Here is a 24,769-nt window from a genome sequence, read left to right as displayed (position 1 = left end):
CCCCTGGGCTGGCGACCTGCATGAGATTTGGTTTTAAGAGGAAACTGTAGAAGGAACTGAGACAGGGAATGGCCAAGCTGTAGTGGGTAAAATAATCCCTTGAAGCAGTAGTGAGTAGATGTGGGGAATACAAATGGTAAATGTGTTTAGAGGAGATGAAGTGTGAATGGAACAGTTCCCTGGATTGTACGGGCCCTGTAGCAGGGACACTTCCTAAATGCCTGTGTACACTATCTAGGACAAGGGGGCAATGGTCCCAGAGTAGAGTTGTTGGACCTATTGCAGTATACATTGATGATAACTCATGCTTTGCACGTATCCGGGATTGGTTGTTGCTCTTTTTTTTTTTAAATTTGTAGTTAATTTTGTAGGTTAATTCAGTATTTTATCACACTGGAGAAGTCTCAACACCCGTATCATAGGTAGAGACATGGAGGTTGTAGGGGGTTCTAGCCAAATATTTTCAAATGAAGATCTTGCAGGTGAGTCACCAAAACCCATCTCCAAGCACCCCACATGGCTTCTATTTTGCAGGTTCTGGATAAGTTGATAGGGAGCAGAGCACCCAAAACACTAGAAATCAGGCCAGATCTTCTGATCGCTTATGTTTTAAATACATTGGACCCAAGTGACTTTCCCAGGGGACAGAGGTTGTTAATGGCCCAGCTTGCTGCCAGATTTAGAGCTCACGGCTTGAACGAGCCCTTTGCCATACCTGCTCCAACACCCCAAGCACTGCCCAAGGAAGCCACATAGCATGATTCTCCTCTTGGCAGGAACTTGGTCTCACTTCACCCACATCCAAGGCCCTGGCACATTGTTCATTGTACTAGGTGCACTAGTCTCATGTCCTGGAAACCACCCAACCCTTGGACAATGCAAGGTTGGTGTCAAGAGGCACTTACTGCTCAGCACAGAGAAGCTGGCTGCTGGCCAAGCAGGTCTCCAGGCTAGAAAACAGAGAGAAGTGGCATTGTTCTGGCTTGTCATCTTGGATGGCAAGGCTCGTTCTGTCAGGAGGCAATAACTCTGGGATTAATGCATATTGGGATAGATCCTGCCTTGAGTCCCCTGTACTTGGCTTCCAATGGAGAGTATGCGTGTTGGGAGAGCAGGGCTTTGGCCTGTTCTCTGAATTGAATACCCCAGCCCGGAGACCCACCAGAGTCATATGGAGATCCCCATGGAGTCCAGTTATCGGATTGTGGATCCCAGCCATGATAGCAATTGATATTATCTTCATGGAGGAGTCTTAGCACACTTAGCACGTGTGTAAGTGTAACGTGTAACAACCCCCTCCATCTTCATGCTTCAGCCTTTATTTTTGCTTTCTGAACTTGTCTTGCCTAGGACATTTTCTCACCTTCCCCTTTTCTTCTCTAACCTGAGCTCTGCTTAAGTGGATGTGAGCAGGTGCCATGATGGGTCGCCGTTAAGCAGTTTAGAGCCTCCTACAATCAATTGTGCATAAGCAGGCACCTTGCTGCTGAGCTTGAGCTGCAGGTTATAGTCTGGGTGAGCCGGTCCAGGACGTATGAGCGTACGTTGCAAAACTTCTACCTGGTAAGGCCTTATGACTAGCAGGTGTTAGATGCCAGAGGAGGGATGCCAGTCACTCACTGGGTAGGGCATGTTCCCAGAAAGCAGGAAACTTGGCTTATAGGCTCCCCTCACTGAGATAGGGTCTGAAGCTGAATTTTTCCAACTTGCCAGCACAGTGCTCTAAACACCACAGGTTAGGCAATAGCCAGCCCCTTTTCTTCTAGCTGGCAGCTGAGATGGGGAGATATCCAAACATATTGCTCGGTGAGTTGACTGCAGCCTTGGAAGGGAGCAGGCACCGGTTTCTAGTCTGAATCCTTGCTCCCGATGGGGCAAAAGCATCCTCTTCCTCTGCAACTATTTTTATCAAATGACTAAGAGGTGATGCAAAACAAGGAGCAGTGGCTCTGCTTCAAAAGGAGCACTGGAAAAGTGATCGGCTAACTAATGCCTCACCTGCGGCCTGGTGGCTAAAGCATGGCCTTGGGGGAAGTCAGAGCTGCAGGTTCAATACCCTGTAAGGGGAAGCTGGCACTCCAGCTTTCTGGATGAATGCCTTAGTTGGAGGAGCATCTTCTTCCTCACTGATTTTTTTTTTTTTCTGGGCCACAATTTCAGGCCATACACATGGGTATGCATGTATATAAGTGTGTACCTGCCCATGCCGAGTAGCTGCGTGGTCTTTTCCATGTCCACGCTGCACATGGAATAGAATCGCAAACTGTGCATATGTGCCAAGACTGGGACTTCCCCAGCTGGATCCCTGCCATTCGCATGTGGAAAGTGAAATAGGATTCTGTGCTGAATGTATCCTTGTAAAACAACAGGGCTTTGAGCTCCCGCTCTTCATGGATTTCATGCTGCACTGTTGGTATTGAATATTCCTCGTCTCCTTGGGAGAAAAATTGGCTTGCTTTGACCACAGCACTGTGCTCGTAATGGCCCGTGGGTGTCGGGGAGCCACGTTCTGCATCAGCTGATACTCCAGGAGGCTTCCACGCTCATCATTTTTGAGTTCATGACTGCGGTCAAGCTTGGATGTGCCAAAAGTGTGACTGTGGTCACGCTTGGATGTGCCAAACGTGTAGGTGACATTCTTGAGGTCCACACGAGAGTGCGATGGTCATGGGTGCTGAGATAAAAGACCCCCATGGCTGCCACGGCTATCTGAACAGCAGTGGCCCCAACGGGGACAGAAGCCATGAGCCATCCTAACAGCTGGTATCTATAGCTCCTCAACTGATGGCACAGACAGTGGCCCAGCATGTCATAAATGGGGACCTACCTAACTCATGGCAAGAGAAACCAATTTTCACAGCTTGGTAAGAGCTGATTTCGTGGTCATTGCATGGTGGCCCCCACCTTGGCACTGATTGGTGGAGAGGGTTTGTGTGGAGGAGGGACAAGGGTTGGCTGCTCTTCATGTGTCCCTGCCCCTCCACACTGATTGGCAGAGAAACATCAGGGGACAGCCCCGGTCTCGTCTCGGGTGCTGCCCTTCATGCCACCCTGGCAGCCAGGACCCATTGGGGAGCCGGCATTTTATTTTTATTTAATTTTTATTTTTTGGTTGATTTTCTGTGAAATTGGGGCCAGTGCCATTTTTCACAGAGATCTCTGTTTTTTTGCTGTTTCCATGAAAATCGCAAAGCTGTGATTTAAGCAGGTCCCTACTTATAAATGCTTCTCCCAACCAGAATGCAGCATGCACATGATTGCAAAACTCCTTGCAGTCTCGCCCGGTGCCTTACATAGACCGTGAACAGGAGGGGTGAATGGGCCGGGCCGGGGCTGGGCTCCGTGCTCCCATTGCGGCTTCAGCTGCGAGGACGATCCGGCGGGCGGCGATGGCTTTCGCACGCTGGTGGTACGCCACGCATGAGGACAAGAAAAAAAGTGGAACATCTTCTAAACCAGGAGATAAAAAAGGATCCGAAGCAGCAGAGGGGCAAGGTTTCATCCCTGAAGAGTCTTTCCTGTGCCATACCACACATTTCGCGTAATTAGCCACTGAATATACAAAGGACTTTTTTCTATTGGGCCTGATTAACTGGTTGCTGAAATAGGAAAAGTATAGCAAGTAGCTGAGCATCTAAGCAGAGCTGTTGAGCCTTGCAGCAGCAGGCTATAAGGAGCTGTGTTCTGCAGGCTTTATTTCTTGTCACGGAAAAAAATGGGGTACGACACTCTTGCTTACCATGGGGGACCATGTTGTTCTGGAAGGGGGTTGAGTCTGTCCCCTGTATCTTTGTGATCAAAAGAAAAAGTTGCACACAATTTGAATGATCTCGGATGCTTCCTTTGGCCCGACATTATGTGTCTGGAGTGAAATCCTGGGGTTGTCTTGCCATGGGGATTCTCAGTTTTGGGTGGGAGATGAATGTGTTCTCTAGGTTTACTGATGGGTAAGTGAAAATATAAATGACATCCTATATGTAAGGGCCAAGAAGTTGTAAACCAGGATGTAAAATTTAGCATATGTGGTATGGGTTTTTCTTTTTGTTTTTCCTTGGGGATAGTGTTTGTATGGCAAACCGGTAGCCCCTCTTCAGTGTAGTTCAGAAGCAGTGAGAGTGTATATGTTTACGACTGCATTGGGAACTTGCTCGAAGAAGACAAAGTTAAGGTTATGTGGACAGATACCTAAACTCTTAGTGTTATGATTTTCAGAAGTTTGTGTTTTAGTAAACTTGATGTTATAGAAGGGCAGCCTAATTTCTGCGTTAATAAAGTTTTCAGTCATTATATTATCTAGGTTGGTTTGTATAGGGGGTATTTTTATAAACGAGCAGTGTTTCTTGTAGGTATCACACAGGATCACAGGTGGGATGCCTAACTGATTCCCAAGTGCTTCCTTTTTCTCCCCTCCCCTCCCCTCCCCTCCCCTGTTGCATACTCGCACTTCGTAATAATGGAATGGGGATTATGGTCATGCACTGCATTCTTGCTAAGAGGAGGAAGTAAGAGAGATTGCAGACATGTTATGTGTCCCGGACTCTTGACAGTGTTGTTATCTGCTAGTTGCAATCAGATTAAGTAAATAAAAAAAGAAAAAAAAAAAAAAAGAGGCTTGTCAGTGAGGCCCTAAGGGACTGTGACCACAGGGAGAGGGGAGTTCAAGAAGAGTGGTTGCTCCTCAAGGGAGCGATCCTCAATGCACAAACTAAGTCTATTCCATCTCGGAGGAAAGGCAGCAAGAGGGCACAGCAGCCCCCCTGGCTCTCCAGGGACCTAGCAGACCTCCTGAGGCTAAAAAGAAAGGCCTACAAAGGATGGAGGATGGGAGTCCCCTCCAAGGAGGATTATTCTGCACTGGTCCGGTCCTGTAGGGAGCAGACCAGGAAAGCCAAGGCTGCAACTGAACTCCAGCTAGCTTTGAGCATCAAGGACAATAAAAAGTCCTTTTTCAGATATGTGGGGAGCCGGAGGAAAAGCAGGGGCAACGTTGGACCCCTGCTGAACCAGATGGGGCAACTGACAACTGACGCCCAGGAAAAAGCCAACCTATTAAATAGGTACTTTGCGTCGGTCTTTCATCAGCCCCATGGGACGCCCGTGCCCGCTACAGGGCCGGGAAGTCCGGGTGAGGGTGATCCCCTGCCCTCCATTAATGCTGACTTTGTGAAGGAACATCTTGAGAAGCTGGATACCTTCAAGTCAGCCGGCTCTGACAATCTTCACCCCAGGGTACTCAAGGAGCTGGCGAGCATCATAGCCCAGCCTCTAGCGCGGATCTTTGAAAACTCTTGGCGCTCTGGTGTAGTGCCCGAAGACTGGAAGAAGGCCAACATGGTGCCTATCTTCAAGAAAGGGAGGAAAGTGGATCTGGCTAACTATAGGCCCATCAGCCTGACTTCTATCCCGGGGAAGATCTTAGAAAAGTTTATTAAGGAGGCCATCCTTAATGGACTGGCCGACGCCAACATCTTAAGGGATAGCCAGCACGGGTTTGTTGCGGGTAGGTCTTGCTTGACCAATCTCATTTCCTTCTACGACCAGGTGACCTATCACCTGGACAAGGGAGAAGAGATTGATGTCATATATCTTGACTTCAAAAAAGCTTTCGATCTGGTGTCTCATGATCGTCTCTTGGAGAAACTGGCCAATTGTCGCCTTGGGTCCCCCACGATCCACTGGCTGGAAAATTGCCTCCGGGGTCGGACCCAGAGGGTAGTAATTGATGGAAGTCACTCATCGTGGTGTCCTGTGACCAGCGGGGTCCCCCAGGGCTCTGTCCTTGGACCCATACTGTTCAACATCTTCATTAACGATGTGGACACTGGAGTCAGAAGCGGACTGGCCAAGTTCGCCGATGACACCAAACTTTGGGGCAAAGCATCCACGCCAGAAGACAGGCGGGTGATCCAGGCTGACCTGGACAGGCTCAGCGAGTGGGCGGACGAGAATCTGATGGTGTTCAACGCCGATAAATGCAAGGTTCTCCACCTTGGGGAAAAAAACCCGCAGCATCCTTTTAGGCTCGGCAGTGCTATGTTGGCTAGCACTAAGGAAGAAAGAGACTTGGGGGTCATCATTGACCACAAGATGAACATGAGCCTGCAATGCGATGCTGTGGCTAGTAAAGCGACCAAAACACTGGCTTGCATCCATAGATGCTTCTCAAGCAAATCCCGGGACGTCATTCTCCCCCTGTACTTGGCCTTAGTGAGGCCGCAGCTGGAGTACTGCGTCCAGTTTGGGGCTCCACAATTCAAAAAGGATGTGGAGAAGCTTGAGAGAGTCCAGAGAAGAGCCACGCGCATGATCAGAGGTCAGGGAAGCAGACCCTACGATGACAGGCTGAGAGCCCTGGGGCTCTTTAGCCTGGAAAAGCGCAGGCTCAGGGGTGATCTGATGGCCACCTACAAGTTTATCAGGGGTGACCACCAGTATCTAGGGGAACGTTTGTTCACCAGAGCGCCCCAAGGGATGACGAGGACGAATGGTCACAAACTACTACAAGATCGTTTCAGGCTGGACATAAGGAAGAATTTCTTTACTGTCCGAGCCCCCAAGGTCTGGAACAGCCTGCCACCGGAGGTTGTTCAAGCGCCTACATTGAACACCTTCAAGATGAAACTGGATGCTTATCTTGCTGGGATCCCATGACCCCAGCTGACGTCCTGCCCTTTGGGCGGGGGGCTGGACTCGATGATCTTCCGAGGTCCCTTCCAGCCCTAATGCCTATGAAATCTATGAAACCTATGATGGAAGATGCAGGCACTTTTGGGATGATGGATAACTATCCAACACCGCTCTCTCAGACCTCCCAGCAAGGAGCAAATTGTAAAGTTGATTAAAGGAAAAGAAGGGATGATAGGTTTCAGGGATTTATTTTTTCTTTAGGCTTCAAATGGACCCATTTTCCATGTTTCTCAAATAGGATGTTGCAAAAATATTTCACTTTGTGCATGCAAATGGCAGTTATCCGGCTGGGGCACTTGCATTTTTTGCACTTTTGTGCCGTTTATAATTGTATTCCAGGTGCAGTGTGGATGTGAAGAATGGGGTTTTTTTCCCCAGTGATTTTTGCAAAATCATTTCTGCTTCCTGAGAACTTTTTTCTTTAAATTAAAACAATCCCTAGTGGTTTTGACATTGTACTTTAAAAATGATGCTGCCCCCACCCCCAAGTTAGCCAATTTTGACCGTGTTTTTACAGAAGTGTTTTTATTTAAAAATATGGCTGTTTTTCCTAGGGAAAATCTTTTCCTTTAAAAAGAACTGAGCCAGTGGTAATGAATTCACGGAGGACCCGCTCCATCCATTTGCATAAAACCCTGTAACGAGCCAACCTAATCTTGGAGCTGGTGGCTTTGGAAGCAGATCATTCTCGCGTCGTGAATTCAGACATCTTGTTGTAAGTGGCAAACCCATTTTTCACGCTGTATAGCTAGGAATAATAATGCCTTGGCCAGCTCTGCAGGGGAAATCATCCAGCACGGCTAACGTCATAACATATAGGATCACAGTCTTTCCTAAAACGGAGACATTTATTGAAGAAAACGGCTCTAAACAGACTTCGGCATAACTCGGGTTGCATTTCCGTCTGCCTGGTGTACCGGGAATCGCCCCCTATGAAACCCTGCCTTTCTCGCACACATATCTAGTGCCTGATTCATGTCCTTCGAGTGCATACAATAGATAAGAACAATCTTCATTTCACATCTCTCGGTTTGGTGCCAGCCCAATGGGGAGATCGGGAGCCCGTACAGAGCTTCAGATTGTCTCATTCAAACGCCCCCATCAGATGTCGGACCCCAAGTGAAAAGCAAAAGCAGCAAGGGGGAAGCTTTGAAAAGGGATCGCTTTCCTTGTATTTTGACGCTCCTATTATGGCTGTAAATGATACCACCTGGCTGCTTTCCACTCACTCCTTTCCCTTGTTGCATCTCTGAGCCCGAACAAATGATATTTGGTTGCTTTTGACTGGGAGCAGCCCAAATAACTGTATCCTCCAGAGATCGGGGTAGGGAAAGGTTTTGAGCCGCCCTCCAAATAAATGCTGCTTTCAGCAGGCACGACACCCCCGCAAGAGGGGAAGAATAGAGGCTCTGTGAAAGCGAAACAGTCAGCGCTGACCTTGGGTTTCTGTCTCTCTTTTTCCCCCCCTTGAACGTTAATTGCTTGTTGCTTTGTTCGCCCCATGATCGCCAGAAATTGCCAACTTGTTTTTTTGCTCGCTGGTGTCATGGGGTTGCTTTAAAATAAGCAGCCCGGGAATTTCTTAATTTTGCATGGTTTTATCTCCGTTTCCAACTGGTTTCTTGCGATTATTTATTTATTTATTTTTTGATACCGAGGGGTGGTTTTGTTTCGTTTCGTTTTCAGGCTGGTTTCGCCCTTTACGTGCTGGTGTTTTCTGCACCCGGAGCCGCTCGCAGGATGTCTCCTGTGTATAAGATCGATTGGATCCATTTTGACGTGCCCCTGATTTTTAAGGGTGTTGAGCATTTCTAGCTTCTCCTCAAAACGGTGCATGCTCTGCACCGGCGGTTCTCAATCTCTGTAGCCTGAAGGCTCCCTGCCGTTACTTTTCTCCGTTTAGTGGCACCTAGGTCGAGAATCACTGAGAAAATCTAAATTCAGAAAGATGATGGAGGGATCCTGGAAGGTAAAATGTTTGAAGGACCACTGATGTAGGTGGTATCCTGGAGGGTCATGGGGGCAGGACCTCATCCTGCTTTGTGCCACTTTCTCCACTGTGCCCTCTTCCTGCTCCTGGTCTGTACCTGAGGGGGGGCACGGGGCTGACCCTGTTTCTGGGGCTTGCTCCTCCAGCAGCTGGAGCCACCTGCCCCCACGGTCCCTCCCGCTTGTGGCTCCCCAGTTATGAATCGCTGGTCTGCACTTTCGACGAGGCCCTAAATACATTTGGGGAAGAAGCGTCGAAGTGTAGGGCTGGAATCCATGGACTGGTTCTCGAGGGTCATCTAGTCCTCTCCCTGCATGGATGCAGGATCTGCTGTTCCTAAATGATAGCAGATCGCTGCCCACCCCGTCTCGTCTTGCCAGGGGGATTGCATTGAAGGGGAGTGCACTGCTTGCCTAGGCAGCTTGTTTCATCTTCCGGCTGTTTATCCAGGAGCTGGACAGTGCTACGTTGCGGTCTGCACCCTGAGCTGGAGCCTAGCACAGCAGTCGGCCGTCAGAAGTCCCAGCAGCCCGGTCTGCGTGTCTTTTGTGACGCACAGTGCCAGAGCCGGTGCATTCAACATGTGTATGCACTTGCCTGTGTAGGGATGCCCTGAGCTGGTGTGGACCTTGCCAGTGTGGTCTCCCCTAGCCCTTATGCCATATGGGCAAGGAGCCCCGTGCCATGTGGGCAAGGAAGACATTCATGCTGATGCATTGGTGCCTGTGTGTATGAGTAGCGGGGATCTTTCCATTTAAGCCTATCTAGATTTATACACCAGGCCTATCCGTCTTGCATCAGAGCAGCCAGGTACAAACTGCAGTTGGGTCTTACTATGCCAGCCCAATGACGTGTGGTTAACTTTAAACCCGGTCAGAGCCTTTGACACCAGTAGTGCCACATTTATCCAGGGGGTTTGGAGGTCTCCAAGGCCTTTGGGTAAACCAGCTTATATTGAATAGATCCAGACCCACAGTCAGTCCCCAGTGGGGTTCACAAGGGTCACACAAGCTAGCCATGATAAGTCTTCTGGGAGACCACTAGGTCTCCTGGTTGTCCAGTGATCATCACTCAACTCAAAGCCTTCAGTAGGGCAGAGTACATGGCTGCTGTTTGTTTAAAGGAAAGTTGGGGAATAGTCAGCTGGGGCCTGGCTACAAACCCTCCGGTGTGGGATGTATCAGTGAGTCCCATGGGTAGTAGGAGGAAAGGGGCCAGTAGTGTGCAGAAAGCTAAGGTCCACTCATGGGCGAGAAGGCACAGAAGTTATGGCTACCACGATATGGCCACCTCCCAATGTAGCTCATCTCGGGATCTCCCCGTTCAACCATGCATTTTGCCTGGGGGAGTGCAGGTTCCTGTGCTTTCTTTGAGCTTTCAGGACCCAAAGTCAGTAAAAGGGCAGGGGCCAGAGAAGAGGTTTGGAGCACCGGAGGGAGTGTAGGACTAGGGAGTTTAGCCTGCCGGTGCATACAGCGCCGTGCAGGGAGCGAGGCAAACCCCAGGGTCGGGAGCTGGTCAGCTAGAGACAGCAGACGATGGGCTGCTCTGCGTGGCAATACAGATGGTCCTGTCTGCAAGATGCATAGGGCCTTCTCCCAGCATGGGAACAGCCACAGCCCTGGTTGCGAAGCTAGGTGTGCCCTTGTGCTCAGCTCTAGGCTGGAGGCCGCGCGGCATGGCATATCCCAGGCTAGGACTCTCGGGAGGAGCTGACCCGGAGACAGCTGTGATGCTGTGATACACACATGCACTGTCTCCAGTCTCCTGCAGTGCCAGCTGGGCCCCCTCGCCTGTTCAGAAAGACCATGTCCAGATAGAGCCATTGGGTAGATTTACCCACCTCTGCTCCTGGCTGGTGAGACAGCTTGCACCACCCCATGGTTTGATGGTCCTAAACTGCAGCGGGGGGCATTGAGGTGGGATGTTAGGAAGAACTTAATGCCTTCGATGGTGGTCAAGCATTGCTGCCGGCTGCCTAGAGAGGGTTGGCATCTCCATCCTTGGAAACTTCTAAGAGCAGGTTGGGCAGAGACTTGATGGTTGGGGACAATCTTACCCTGAGCAGGGGTCTGATGCCTTCATGGGATCCCTTCCAGCTCTACTTTCCTCTGATTCTGTTCTGTGATTTTGTGGTCTTGCTTGAGAGGTTTCCCCTTTTCCTACTGACTTCCCAAAACACAACTCCTATGTAGATCTGTTTGGGGAAGGGGGGAGAACGGACTCTTTTCTTGATCCCACCCTGCCGGCAACTTATATTTTCATTTTCTTTAGCCGCTGCCTGCTTCCTGATGCTGTGTGTGGTGACAATAGATGTAAATGCTGCACCCTTAACAGGATCTGGTATCTAAGAAAATTTCCCAACTTCCTCAACAGTGACCTCGTGCTACCCTGCCATGAGATCATCCTGCGCGTGACCCAGCTTGCCTGGCAAGGGACAGAAATGGTGCCCAGGCCCTTGGCCAGCCCCTGCACAGGAACAGCTATCTCCCCTGCATGGCAGAGCTGTAAGTGCTCATGGCCCTTGTGTCATGCTGCAAGAAGGAGCTTCCTTGCACTCTCCATGCTTGTGCCAGGACTGGGTACTGCTGTGCATTGGGTGGTTTTGCAGGACTTTGAGCCCCCTGGGCTTCACGCTAGGTTTCAGTGGGAGGTACGGGTGCTATCCTTGGCTGCTTTGCTCCTCCCGCAGTTTGCTGGCACTGTCGGTGCCAGGTGGCACTGCCACGTGCTGTGTCTGGGTGAACTGAGTGCCTGTGTGCTGTGAATCGCTGCACTCATCCAGGGGCATAGCAGCATAGCACGGATGGGAGAAAAGGGGCTTGAGTTGGGCCATGATGGTCTGCAGCTTCAAACAGAGCAGCCCTAACACTGCTCCAGCATATTGCAGAGATGGCTTTGGGACTTGGATAACCCCAGGATTGATGGGGTTAGGAAGGGGCACACCAACCTGGCTTACAACCACCCTGGCACTGAGCTACACCACCCGAGCTGCTGTGCTTTATACTCAGGAATGACCTTGAGATGCAGGATTCAACTACCTGCTCCCCCACCCTTGCAGGACAGTTGCTGCAGTGGCGAGTAGGGGGTCTTCTGCTCTCACATAGTCAAGATGTAAACCATTTCCTCCTGGTCTGAGGCCAAGGCAGAAGCCCTCAGCAGATTTCACCTGGCTGCCAGCATTTGCTACAACCCCGCTTTAAAAACACGTTAAAATCTTGTTTTGTCCGAGTGTAATGTGCAAAAGAGCCCTCGCGTCACCTTGAAATGACCGAGGGGAGTTGGGACAATCTCACCAAACAAGTTCCCCTTTGGCAATCACGGAAAATTACAGCCCTGAGAGGTCAGCATGCCAGGGAAGCAGGGGCTGTGCTAGAAACCCTTTTGTAATCTTGGGTATGGCAACCGGTGCCTGCCGGAATTGGGAAGTTGCAGTCAGACATGTGTTGACAGCCCAGGCGGGTTGGTAGAGGAAGTGGGAGACATCGAGATGCTGCATCAGGGTCACAATGACCGTCCTCGACTTTCCTCTCTGCCTCTTCCACAGCTTTGCAAGCTGGGCCTGTTGCCTTCCCAGGGTAGGTTTTGTGACCTGGTTTGCTGCAGATCTGTTGTCCCGTTCCCCAGCCTTTGCTCTGGGTTTAAGGCCAAAGCAGCAATGAGAGGATTCGCGGAGCTGTTAGTCTCCAGGTCCTTTAGGAAACGCTCTGCCAATCATCCCTGCCCACAATGCCTCTTGCGTAGCAGCCATGATGCCAGTTTCTGACAATGACCAGTATCCAGTGCTTCAGAGAAAGAGGGAAATACTTCCTGCCCTGAAACAAAATACTTATCTGGATTTACTTGTCTCCAACGTGGTGGCTGCTGGATGCCTGTCAGCTGAGGGGAGAGGCTCAGATCTTGCAAATGCTCGTGCACATCTTTAAACGAAGCGGTAACAGTAGTCCTAGGGCAGGGATGTCAAAGATCTGGTTCGCAGGCTGCAGAGTGATGTTATCCGGCCCCCGGTACTCGCCCTGGGACTTGAGTTGACCCACGTGCCACAGGGGATGCATGCTGGACCAGCCTTGTACACAGGGCCCAGGGCACACACCATACACCATTCATATGGACATGGCACATGGGGCCAATCCACACCCCCCCTGCATGCTAGATCCCGTGCCTGCTCCAGCCGGTCTGGGATGGGTGCTGTGTGCAGCATGGTTCCCAGAGCAGGCCCCATGTGCAGTGCAGTCCCAGACCATGAGCACGAGCTAGATCCAGCCTATGAGGTTGGTGGGGTGCAGGGGATGGTGGTCCAGTGTCCTCTTTGGCTGGTCTGGGAGCTTGCCAGACATGATGCCCACACCAGCCAGTCCAGGACTTGCGTTCAGGGCAGGCATTATGTGTGGCACAGTCCCAGATCAGCTGGAGCAGGCATCACAGCTGCTGGATCTGGCATGTGGGGTAGGGGGTCTGGGGGCCTGATCCAGCCTGCAGAACCAGGTGAGTTGGACACCCCTTTCCTAAGGAATGGACACGTGGCACAATTGTTTTGGAGAAATTTATCTTGGATTTTAATCTTTAGTGAATCTGCTTCATAGTGGGTGCATCTACATGAGACATTTACTGCAGTTGCCTAATTAGCTCTGCAGTAAACGTCTTAGCGTCTACATGTGCAGTGCTATTAGGGTGGAGTTAAGTGATTCACTCCACTATAATTTAGTATTTGTAAATGCAAGTACTATCCTGTGGTGGAGTTTTTTTTTTTACTCTGCAGCAATGCATGTGTAGATGCTGATGGGGCTGGCTAGGGCATAAAGGTGCTTCAGTGTGGGGGCTGCCTGCCGGCTAGCCCTGCGCTGGAGCACCCTCATGGCCCAGCCAGCCCCTTGGCAGCACGTTGAGCTGAATTGGACCAGCCCCAGGCTAGCAGGCTTTCCCACCAGGCTCCCTGCCAGCTGGGGCTGCTCCAAGCCAACTCAGTATGCTGTGATCCCAGGTACATGTGTAAAAACTGCACCTGGGAGCACTAAACTTTGGTATGATATGCACTGGAGTTTATTGCTGCGTATGAATTGCACGCGTAAAGGCACCCAGTAAGGAGCAGGCACCGGAGTTTATTGCTGCATATGAATTGCACATGTAAAGGCACCCAGTAAGGAGCAGGCATACGACGAGCTCTCCCTTGCTAGCTGTTCCCAATAGGAGTTGTTACAATGACTGGCCATTAGGCAGTGGGAACCCAATATGTATTGCACAAAGCGGGGTACCCAGGAGGAAATAGATTTGGGGAGCAGACAAATGATCAGTACACTCTGGTGTAACTCGCACGGTAGTATAGCTGCTTCTCATTTTGGAGGAGGTGATTTTACCCTGGAGTAAAATGATCTACCCTGGTATAAGGCTGTACAGCATGGGTCCGATCCGTTTTTACCCAGGAGTAAAGTCAGATTACTTCAAAGTAAATGTATTAGTTGTCTGCCCCTTATACTTAGATCTGTAAGAAGAGGTCAATAGGCTCTTGTACAACTGCACCTTATTTGCATTGTATTGATCCTGCAGCGAATAAGGATGCCAGGGTAGTAATGAATGTTAAAATGAACAAAGGAATATCAAACTTTCTGCAGCAAAGTTTAAACCAAAGTCTGGGGATTCGGGTGAGACCTTCATGGGAGCAGGTTGTCTGTTCCTCAGCAGCCTGCTGTGAAAGCTTCTTGCGCAGGGGTATAGACATATTTTCATGGACATGGGTCAGAGTCTTGAGGGGCTTGGTATCCCACTACAGGAGGAGGGGCATACCCATGCAGACCTAGTCCTAGGGAGAGGTTTCAGCTCAGATCAAACTGAATATTGGGGCATTGCACTGGCAGAGCCTCATGGGCCATTGATCCCAATCCCTTGTGCTTGCAGAAAGGTCCACAGGAAAGTCTGCTCTTTCCCCTCTTGCACACTGCAGGGCCAAAGCAGTCTGCTGCAAGTGAAGGGCAGGAGAGATGAGGGCACTAAGGCAGTGTTGCTTTGCTCTGGGAAGGCAGGTTTGGTGGCCTGTTGCATGGCAAGGCATGCAGATCTGCAGCTCTCCCATTGCTTTTTGCTGGCTCAAAAGATGTGTGGGGCTCCTCCTTATTAAGTCTCCCACTCACTGAGGCAAACTCACCTAAATCTCAGTGCACCCAAAATGCCCTGAAAAGCTTGGGTTGAGAAGGGAGAGGGGTTGCATGAGCTGGTTGCATCCCATGAGCTCCAGAGAGCATCCCTCCCCCCCCCATCCTGGGACCATGGGCTTCATGCTGCAGGGGTTTTCTTGGTCATGAATGCCTCTCATTTCTCTCCTTCTTGCAGGACAAGAACACAACGTTTCCTGGTGACAGACTACCAACTACTGCAGGGAGCATGATGACAGCCATCCTGGAGCGGATCAGCACCTTGTCGGTGAGCGGGCAGCAGCTGCGCCGTCTGCCCAAGCTGCTGGAGGAAGGCTTCCCCAAAATGCCGTGCACTGTCAGGGAGTCGGACGTGCCCCAGCTTTTCCGGGAGCCCTACATCCAGACCGGGTACCGCCCCACCGGCCAGGAGTGGCGGTACTACTTCTTCAGTCTCTTCCAGAAGCACAATGAGGTGGTGAATGTGTGGACCCACCTCCTGGCGGCCCTGGCAGTGCTGCTGAGGTTCAAAACCTTTGCTGATGGGGAGGAGCTGTCCGTGAATGTCCAGTCCTTGCCCCTGTTCATCTTTGTCCTGTCCTCCATCACCTACCTGACGTGTAGCCTCCTAGCCCATCTGCTGCAGTCTAAGTCAGAGCTGTCCCACTACACCTTCTACTTTGCGGACTACGTTGGAGTCAGCATCTACCAGTATGGCAGCGCCCTGGCCCATTTCTACTACAGCTCTGATCAAGCCTGGTACGATAAGTTCCGGCTCTTCTTCCTCCCGGCAGCTGCTTTCTGCGGCTGGCTCTCCTGTGCCGGCTGCTGCTATGCCAAATACCGATACCGCCGCCCGTACCCCATCATGAGGAAGGTGTGCCAAGTGATCCCGGCCGGGCTGGCCTTCGTCTTGGACATCAGCCCGGTGGCGCATCGGGTGGTCATGTGCCACCTGGGGGGTTGTGAGGAGAAGGCTGCCTGGTATCACACCTTCCAGATCCTCTTCTTCCTCATCAGCGCTTACTTCTTCTCCTGCCCCGTGCCCGAGAAATACTTCCCTGGGTCCTGCGACATCGTTGGCCATGCCCACCAGATCTTCCACACCTTCCTGGCCATCTGCACGCTCTCGCAGCTTGAGGCTATCTTCCTAGACTACAAGAACAGGCAGGAAATCTTCCAGAGGAGACACGGGCCTCTCTCCATCTACGTGTCCTGCGGCTCGTTCTTTGGCCTCGTGGCTTGCAGCGCAGTCACAGCCTACTTCTTGCGGTGTCGGATCAAGGCAGCGCTGGTTAAAAAGGACTCTTGAGAGGCCATCCTGGAGATGGAGTAGATACTAACTGGCTGGGTCCAGCTTGCTGGAAACCAGTGAAGGAGGATAATGTAGATAGACCTAAACTGGTTTGTTTGCATAACACTGTCTGTCTAACATGGCTGAGAGAGGAGACTCGGGCTGGACGAGCCTTTGCATCAGAGGCATTTCTGCTGGAGTGGCCCCTTCCTGCAGGGCAGGGGGGTGTTTTATGCCAGATCAGGACACCTAACCAAGGACGCATGGGTGAGGCAGAGGTTTCTAGTCCATTCCACTCCAGTAAGCCTGCTGGAGATATTATACCCAGTTTCAGCCAAGGGCTGTTATATTAGACTGTGGAGCAGTCTTCCAAGGGAAGATGGGGAAGCACCATGACTACAGGCACTCATGGCTTTGGCAAACATTGGAGAATATATGGCAAAGATCAGTCCTAGACTAATGAGATGACTCACTGGGGTCTGTCCATCTTTGTGGGGTGGATCCAGCTGTTGTGGCAGTAATTGCAAAATGTCCCTGGGAGCAGGATTGGGTGCTTTGAGTCTAAAATTAAGGGTGCAGCTGCAAGGGTGTTGCAAGATATGCAGGTGCATTCATGGTTGGTCGGGTTGGAAGGGACCTGAGCAGATCATCAAGTCCGACCCCCTGCCATGGCAGGAAAAAGTACTGGGGTCAAACGACCCCAGCGAGGTGTTCATGTAACCTCCTCTTAAAGACCCCCAGTTCGTCCTTGCTCCTTCTCCGGTTTGGGTTCTTGTCCACCACGTTCTCCACTCTCCTTCGTCCTCGGCTTCATCGATACCAGGTTTGTAGGGTGACTGTGACAAACCATTGTAGCAATAGGCCTGGTTTTACCCTCTAGCTCCACCTTCCCCCCAAAAACTTTGGGGACATTGAGAGCCAGATCTAGCCTTGACACCTCGGCCTTTCCTCTGCTCCACTGATTGGCATTGGCCCAGCATTTCTCAGGCAGCTGACGCAGCAGTGATGTGAGCTCAGAGCCATCTTTTCTCCCAGGGCCGTCGTGCTGCAGGTGTTTACAGACATCGAGTCCCAGGGCTGCTCATGAAAATTTCATACGACGCGGCAGACAGTCTCAGGGAGGGGTAACTGGATACAGGCCTTTTCCGTTGTATGTCTGTTGTTTGAATGCATCCTGGCTTGTCTATGATATGGTTAGCTATTTGGCAGCCTAAGTCAAATGCGAGTTTGTGCCTCTAGCCTAGTTATGAACAGAGCATTTTCCCTGGTTGCCCACAAAGGCAACAAAGATTAAATCAGCATGAAGTTCCCCCTTCCCCTTTAACGGTGAGTATGGTCCTGTTCTGGGCAGGAGCAGTGTGCTTTAATGCGCCATTATCCAGCCTGTGGCATGCTTAGAGGGGCAAACAGAGGCCTTTGAGGAACCTGCCACATTTCATCATCAATTAAAACATCATGACAGGAGGAGAAAGGAGTCGGGGAGATAAAAACGATGCGCTCATCCTCCCTCTGACAAATCCTGCCTGGTGTCTGATGGTCTGTCCTGACCTCAGGGCAGGATTCTTCTCTATCCTGGATGGCAAATTGCTCCTGCATGCTTCTTTCCGCAGAGCGCCAACGGGTGCCCAGGGACTGGAGAGGGCACAGACTGTACTGTGCTGGCATAGGGATGGAGCGGATGGTGTAAGAGGCCCTTGCCCTCTGCTGCAAGGAGAGGATGGCAGAAGACTGGCATATGGCAGGCAGCGTATAACCATGAGACACCGGTGCCTTTTCCTTTGGGACTGGAATGGGAGGAGGGGGCAGCTTATGTATTTCCTGCAGCGGGTTGTGACTACCACCACCCCACACGACCGACAAGGGGCTGGCAGGATAGGAAGTTATTCGCCGACTGGCCAAGTCCCTGCTGTGTTGGCTTCAGTGGGAAATAGGAAACTGGAGGCACCGGGCCAGAACGCTGTGATGTAAATTGGCGTAGCTCCATTGAAATCAATGGTGCTTCATATCAGCTGCCTTCTAGGATTCCCTGCCTAGGCAGAGTCCTCGTAGGGCCAGCCTGTACCCACCTCTTGCATTGTCCGTTCTGGTCTCTCCCTCTGATCCACGCTGGTCCCCTCCCGTTGGATATGCCACCATGCTTTGTGTAGGTCCTGTTCCTGGTCTCCATGCTCAGGTGGTCCTTGAGCGAGCTGGTTCACACGTGGTGTAGATCCTTATTAACTTTGGTAGCTCTACGCTGATTTACTCCAGCTGAGGATGTGCACATCAAGTCCGAGTCTAAATATGCAAAGCCAAACACCGTGGGAGTTTGGAGATGGTGCTGGGAGAGGTGGGTCTGAAGCTCACACACCACAAGCCTTGGCTGTAGCATTCAAATATCTGCTTTAAGGAGCTTCTCAAAGTCCCCTTTTGTTGTGGGCTTTGACACCCAGAAAGCTGTGATGTCAGCCATAACCTTTTGCTGGGTAAAGGTCAATCGGAGACAAAAATGGAGGAGGGTAGGGTCAGGGGGATCTCGGAAAACCAAGCCACACACTAGGTGCCTTTCTTTGGATTCAGGGGCCTAACTCTAGGCCCCCCAATCTGAAAATATTAGCCTTAATGATTTAATCTGTGGAGGATGGGATGTGGGGGATGCTGCTTGGGTTAAAGGATGGAGAGAAGTTTTGAACTCGGCACTCACAGTTCAAATCTAGCCTGGGTTGGTCATTACTAGAAATCTTTAATAGGAGGCAACTACTCAGTTGTCTTCATGACATTGTGTTGGTCTCTTATCCTTTTGGGGAAAACTTTCTATGGAACAGTGTTCCTGTAGCCCAGCAAGACCCAGACTGCTGCTCCTGAGCCACAAGTGGCTCTTCAGTTTATCACCCATGGTTTCAAGCAGATACTTTATTTCCTACATGCATTGGGTATATCAAATAATGTGGCACGCACTTGGGTGCATCTACCCAGGATGTTTACTGCGGAGTTGTCTAATTAGCTCCGGAGTAAAGTCTCAGCGTCTACACATTCAGCCCTATTAAGCCACAGTAAACTAATTAACTCTGCCATAGGTTAGTACCTGTAAACACAAGTACTGTCCTGCGGTGATGTTATTTAGTGCACCGCCGTGCATGTGCAGACACTGATGGGATTGGCTGGGGCACGAGGGTGCTTCAGTGTGGGAGCTGCCTGCTGGCTAGCACTGCATGGAAGTACCCTTGTGCCTTAGCCAGCCTCTCTGCAGGACATCGAGCCGGGTCATAGCAGCCCTGGGCTGGCAGGCTGACCCCCCTGGGTCTCCTGCCAGCTGGTGGAGTCCCGGGCGCACGTGTAAATGCAGCACCTGGGAGCAATCCAGCACGAAGTATGCCAATATTTATTCATTCACATTAATAGCACATGTAGATCCGCCCTTCCTGTTTCTATTGATCGCAGTACAAGTAGGACAAGAGCTTTCTGTTGAGCTGCCACAATACACCCAGGGCTGTCCTGAGCCGGCCTGGACTGAACATCACTGCTGTAGCAATACCAGTCCAGTTAAAATGTATTGCCCTGAAGTGTGAATGCAGTTATGCTGGTATAAACATGCTTCCCTGCAGGAAGGGCAAGACACCTGTTCAAGGTGTATAGCATAAGATTATGGTGTAAATACCTGTATACACTGTGTGTGTACCTGCAGTAGGCTTCTTTTTGCTCGTAGCAAACCATACTACTGAGAGACATGATTATTCTGGTACAGTCTTTGGGTATAGACCAGGCCTTTGCTTCTGCAAGCATGGCAAACCAGGCTCCACGATCTGCCCCAAGCAAAGGACAGAAAAAGCAATGCCATCTGGGCGTGGAGAACCTAGAAAGACATCTTCAGTGGATATGTATCACCACCTACTGGTGTCAAAAAGCAATTCCACTTTTCCCCATTGCATCCTTGGTGGTGTTTTTAGTCTTCCCACGTTGCATCTGTGAGTGATGCCATCCACTTCCCCATATCCCTCTCTGCAGCCAGACCAGCCACTGACCTTCTTGTGGGAATGATGGGGCTGATTTTGCAGGGAACTACTGACCAATGCTGCTGTCCTTGAGACGCAAGGTGCTTTGTCCAACACTGGAGCCACCTCCAATTGCCACCCCCCAGTTCTTTTCCCGGTGCTTGAACTAGCTGTCATCAGACCTGCTTGCACATCCTCCCTCTTTCCAAGTCGATTTGTATTCGTGCCTTATATGTCACCCGACCTTGTGCTGTGAGATATGATGCATCTTCCCCCTGGGCTGGCCAGGTACCAAGCAGCTGTTGACAGCGCTATCCTGCTCCCTCTGAAGTCGGGGAGAGGTTTGCTGTTAACTTTGGTGGTCCTAAGAAACTAAATGCCACCGCACCAGCTTCCCAGCTAGTTGTGTGTCCCACAACTCATGCTCAGCCGGCTGGAACTTGCCATCCTTAGGCATCCCTGAAATCATTTGCTCCAGCATTGGGGACTTCTTGAATGATGCAAAACTGAACAGATCCTCCTCAGACTGATCAGCCATAACTGATCTAGTGGTTTATAGTGTCTAACAGCGACCTGGTTGTAAGAGGCTGAGCCCATCCATCTTCAGTGGGTTGCCTATGGCTTGTGAACCCATGAAACTAGGGGCCTGGCCTTAACTAGTAGAGATCATAACAGCTCTGCTGTAGCCATTGGATTTATGCTGCTTAACACTAAGGATGCCAGCTGGCCCGGTGTGCATTGCATTCAGGATTTTTCCAAGGGGAATGGGAGATTTGGGTTAGAAGCAGCCTCTTCAGACCTGGTGAAGAGGGCATGGTAGGTAGCTTAAAGGTGCATTTCCATCAAAGGCTTTACATAACAGAACAGGGATATATGCTGAAGCCCCACACGTGCCTTGGTATTCAAAACTCTTACTGATGATGAGCATTGCCTCCTGCCAAGCTGAAAACTACTAAACATGAATATATTGGGGTTCGTCCGTTACCTGGGAAGCGACAAGGGGTGCGAGTATCACACACCAGCTGTCCTCCCCACCTATCCTGAATTTTGTATTGTTGAAAACACTGAGAACATCCAAGGCTTTGCACTGTACTGACAACCGTTTAAAATCCCCAGTAAAAGAAAGTTATAAAAGCCGTACGACGCGTGTGATGTGAAATTTGTCAATCCACGGAAAAGCAGGGGAATCCAGGTGGCTGCAGCTGCTGGGTTATTCAGTGGAAGTTTGGCCTCTAAGACCACACATGGAGGAGGAAAAGGAGGAGAATAATAATAATATCATAAAAATGATGCCGTACTTGTCCTTCATTTAGGGCTTGTAGCAAAATTCTGTTCAAGCCTTATAGCTGGTCACTAGCCCCATTTTACAGTTAAGGCACAAATGCTTACACTGGCGTAGGTAGGGAGACAACGGGTGTGTCTGAGTGCCTCCGTGCTGCACCATGACACCCCTGGGCCCACCGGCATGAAGCCCGCCGTGTCCACTTGCTCCTGGTCAGCCTGTGCGTGATCTCAGAAAGGTGAAGTTGCTGCCTTTGAGCAGCCTGGAGCATGTGCCTAGTATCATTAGCTGTGATGAGCTTTAGCTGTGTCCTAGGCCTGCCCGTGGACATTTGCTCAGCTCCGTTGGATGATGGAAAGGTTGCCTCATTTACAGGATCTGACATTTTGAGTAGGAGCGTGCAGGTGGGATGGTTTTCAAGGCCGTGCTTCTGGGTACAGCACAACCCTAAGTGGGAGTTTGTCAGCAGCAGGGCCACGAATAAAGCCCTCTGGCTCGTCTTTCAGGTTAAGAAGAGGAGCTCGTAGACGGTCTCTCACAAACTTAAGTGTTTTGCTGAAGCAAGGCCAGATCTGCAACAGCTACCTGATCATCTCCAACTACACACAGGATGCGTTTCCATCCTGGGGTTTCCTGGTGAGCTCTTAAACCCTGGGAGCATAGTTGGGACCATTTGGCTTGTCTCCAGGGGCCTGAGGGAGGACATATCTCCACCTCCTCCTCCTGCCAAACTGGAGATTAAATTTTTTTTTTCAAATAAAACAGCAAGGGTGTCCATCACTGCTGTATCTTCATGTTTCATCCACGAGATGGCAAGGTTCACTCACCCTGGGCAGCAGACAGCGTGCTGCCTAATGCCAGGACTCCCTTCCAAATGACCTGGGGAAAAATGGTGGTTTTCAAGCAAATACCAAACCAGCACCACAGGATTACACCTTAGTCAAGAGATGTGTTTCTAGGCAAGGGATGTGCTTCTTTCAAGTGTTACCGTTCATAGAAGAAGACCCGAAGGCAATTCGCAGTTAAAGGGACATGCCAGGTCCACTGTTATACTTCTATAAGCTAAAAAATGGAGAGTAGAGAAGAGTAAGGAAAGTTTGGGGTTTGTTTAATGGCAATAATAATGACGGGCGAGGTGTAGCATGGGATTTTTTTTTCTACCATTGTTTAGGATGATAGAAATCCCACCCCACTGAAGCCAGCTGCAACCAGCCCAGCCCCAAGACAGCAAGTGCAGGCAGGAAACCAGCATCCGGGGGGAACTTTTACAAAAGTGCTTTCTGTTCATTCCTGGGGGTGTTAACAGCAGGGGGGGAGGATTTTTGTTTTGGGCACCAGATGCTGCTGCAATGATCATCTTCAGGAAGAGACCACGTCATGGGTCTTTTACCTATGCCAAGTTGTCTGGTCTTCTTGAAGTGAACTGGCATCCAGCATTGGCACATGGTTTAAAGTGCCAGTGGTTTCATTTCACTCTTTCCTCCCAAGTGTCAGAAAAAGGGAAAAAAAAATGAATGTCCTGTGTCACAGCAGTTGTTTGCAGTTCCTACTGCTTTCAGTGAAAGTCCTAGTTGAATGCCTCTGAAAATCAGACCAGCAGCATGCTATCTCCTATGGTGTCAGAAGGGGCAGTCACGACCCGTGTCCAGTTGTTCAATGTCTCCCAGCCCCAGGCTTTGCTCTGATGGGAGGTAACAGTCAGTCCATGAGAAAATGCTCTCAATGTAAATCACCCATTATCAGGATCTTTCTAGATACCTATATCATGTCACAGACTTGCGCACAGCAAGGGGAAAGTCTCACCAGCAACCCCTTGCATTCGATCAATCGGCCACATGCAGAATCACAGTGAAATACAACGTAGTTAGATCACGCGAGGGGCTTAATCACCAATGAAGCATCACACGTCCCTTGTGCCGCTGGGATGTTCATGGAGTTGGACTTTTCTCACTGTCATTCTTTATGGCCATAGCTGCAAGTCCCTAGCAGGATTCAAGTCTCCCTGCATCGGGTGCTGTTTGTGCACAGAGGAAAACAGGCCTTTTTGGCTCCAAAAAGGCTACAAATCCAAATAGAAGGAGATGCAGGAAAGGTTGGCAAAGGTAGCACTGTTGTCACTCTTTTACAGATAACAAAACGGGCATATGGGGGTTAAATGAGTTGCCCAGGGTCGCACAGGCAGCCTCTGGCAGAGGAAGGAACCAACTCCAGATGAACTGAGTTCCCAGGCAGTGCTTTAACCACAAGAGCAGGATTCGTATGCTGCTGTTTTTATTGCCATTCCTCACGTCCTAGGAAAGCATCAATGGTTTAACCCCTGCCCCGACCAGTATACCCAAGAGGAATGTGTTGGGAGCAGGGGATGAGAAGGGATTCACCCAGGCACCGCTGTCGGGGCCCCGTCTCTGCTCTGCCACCAACTTTCCGTGTGATGTTGGGCAAGTCACTTCTTGTCTCGGGTCCCAGCACTGCCCGGCCTCAGAGCGGGGCTGAGAGAAGGGCATGAAAGATTGTGAATTGCTCCGGTCCTTACAGCGACGGACAGGGCTGTATCAATACCAGAACGGAGGCCTGGTAGCTGGAGCGGAGAGACAGCAAGCAAATGCCTGGCTCGTGGCTCCTTTCCAGGCCCTTTTCCTCCAGTACTGTTTGGCCTTGAGTCTATCCATCTCCTTTGGCCACGTTTCTTATCTCAGAACGGCGGGTTTTCTCCTCTCCCTCAACCTTGCCTGCATCTGGAGGAGGATCCAGCTGCATCGCCCGCCGCCCCCTCTCCCCTGCCAGCTTGGCTGTAGCCCGGTGATAAAGACGGACACAATGGCCACCTCCTCTTGCTGCCCCAGCTCCTCCCTGCCCCTCTGATCTGCCCTTCGAGGCTGGGCGAGCAGCTATCCCCCATGCCAGCCTGGACATGCCACGTCTGGTTTTGCTCGGTGGTATGCAAAGCCCAGAGGCGTGGGCACTGCCTGTGGCAAGGCATCGGCATGGCTGCACCTATCACCTTGCACCACCTCCTCCCGGACACCTCCGCTTCCCAGGGGCTATTGCACTGCCTCCTGCTCCAGCAGCAAAGTGCTTCCTGGCACTACTGGCAACCTGCTTTGCTGCAACTTCAAGCCATTGCTGCAGCCTGTGGCACCCCCACAAGTTGCATCCCTGCCAGGCCAGTGGGTGGTGCTTTTGCATGGGTCTACACAGGGGGCACAACCAGGTGCAGGGCGCTGGTGCGTTTGGAAGAGGCCCGGGCTGTACCCTGACACAGCACAACCCTGCTGGAGCTCAGGAGTCCCCACTACGCAAGCGCATGGGAAAGCCGCGCGCGGGAAGCGGGCTGCAGCCGCACTGCGCATGCTCCGCCTGGTTCCCCCTGCATTCGCCGGACTGGTGGGGGGGTGGAACGTGGAATGTTTGCGGGTGCCA

General features: G+C 50.9%; 1 protein-coding gene across 2 annotated transcripts in view; it reads left to right on the top strand.

The window, feature by feature from the left end:
• Positions 1–21,207, top strand: part of PAQR8 (progestin and adipoQ receptor family member 8) — a 30,551-nt gene extending 9,344 nt beyond the window's left edge. Inside the window, exons 1-2 of one of the 2 annotated variants that reach the window (XM_059728609.1) lie at positions 10,197–11,184; positions 15,002–21,207. In XM_059728609.1, coding sequence (XP_059584592.1) covers positions 15,053–16,114 — 1,062 coding nt within the window. In that variant the 5' untranslated portion in view covers positions 10,197–11,184; positions 15,002–15,052 and the 3' untranslated portion in view covers positions 16,115–21,207. Of the gene's footprint in view, positions 1–10,196; positions 11,185–15,001 lie in introns of those variants that run through there. The other variant, XM_019491339.2, reaches the window with a different exon arrangement.
• The last annotated feature ends 3,562 nt before the right edge of the window (positions 21,208–24,769 follow it).

The sequence above is a fragment of the Alligator mississippiensis genome, chromosome 1 (genome assembly GCF_030867095.1).
Source record: "Alligator mississippiensis isolate rAllMis1 chromosome 1, rAllMis1, whole genome shotgun sequence".
Taxonomy (NCBI): Eukaryota; Metazoa; Chordata; order Crocodylia; family Alligatoridae; genus Alligator; species Alligator mississippiensis.
This window is presented reverse-complemented; position numbering and strand designations above follow the sequence as displayed.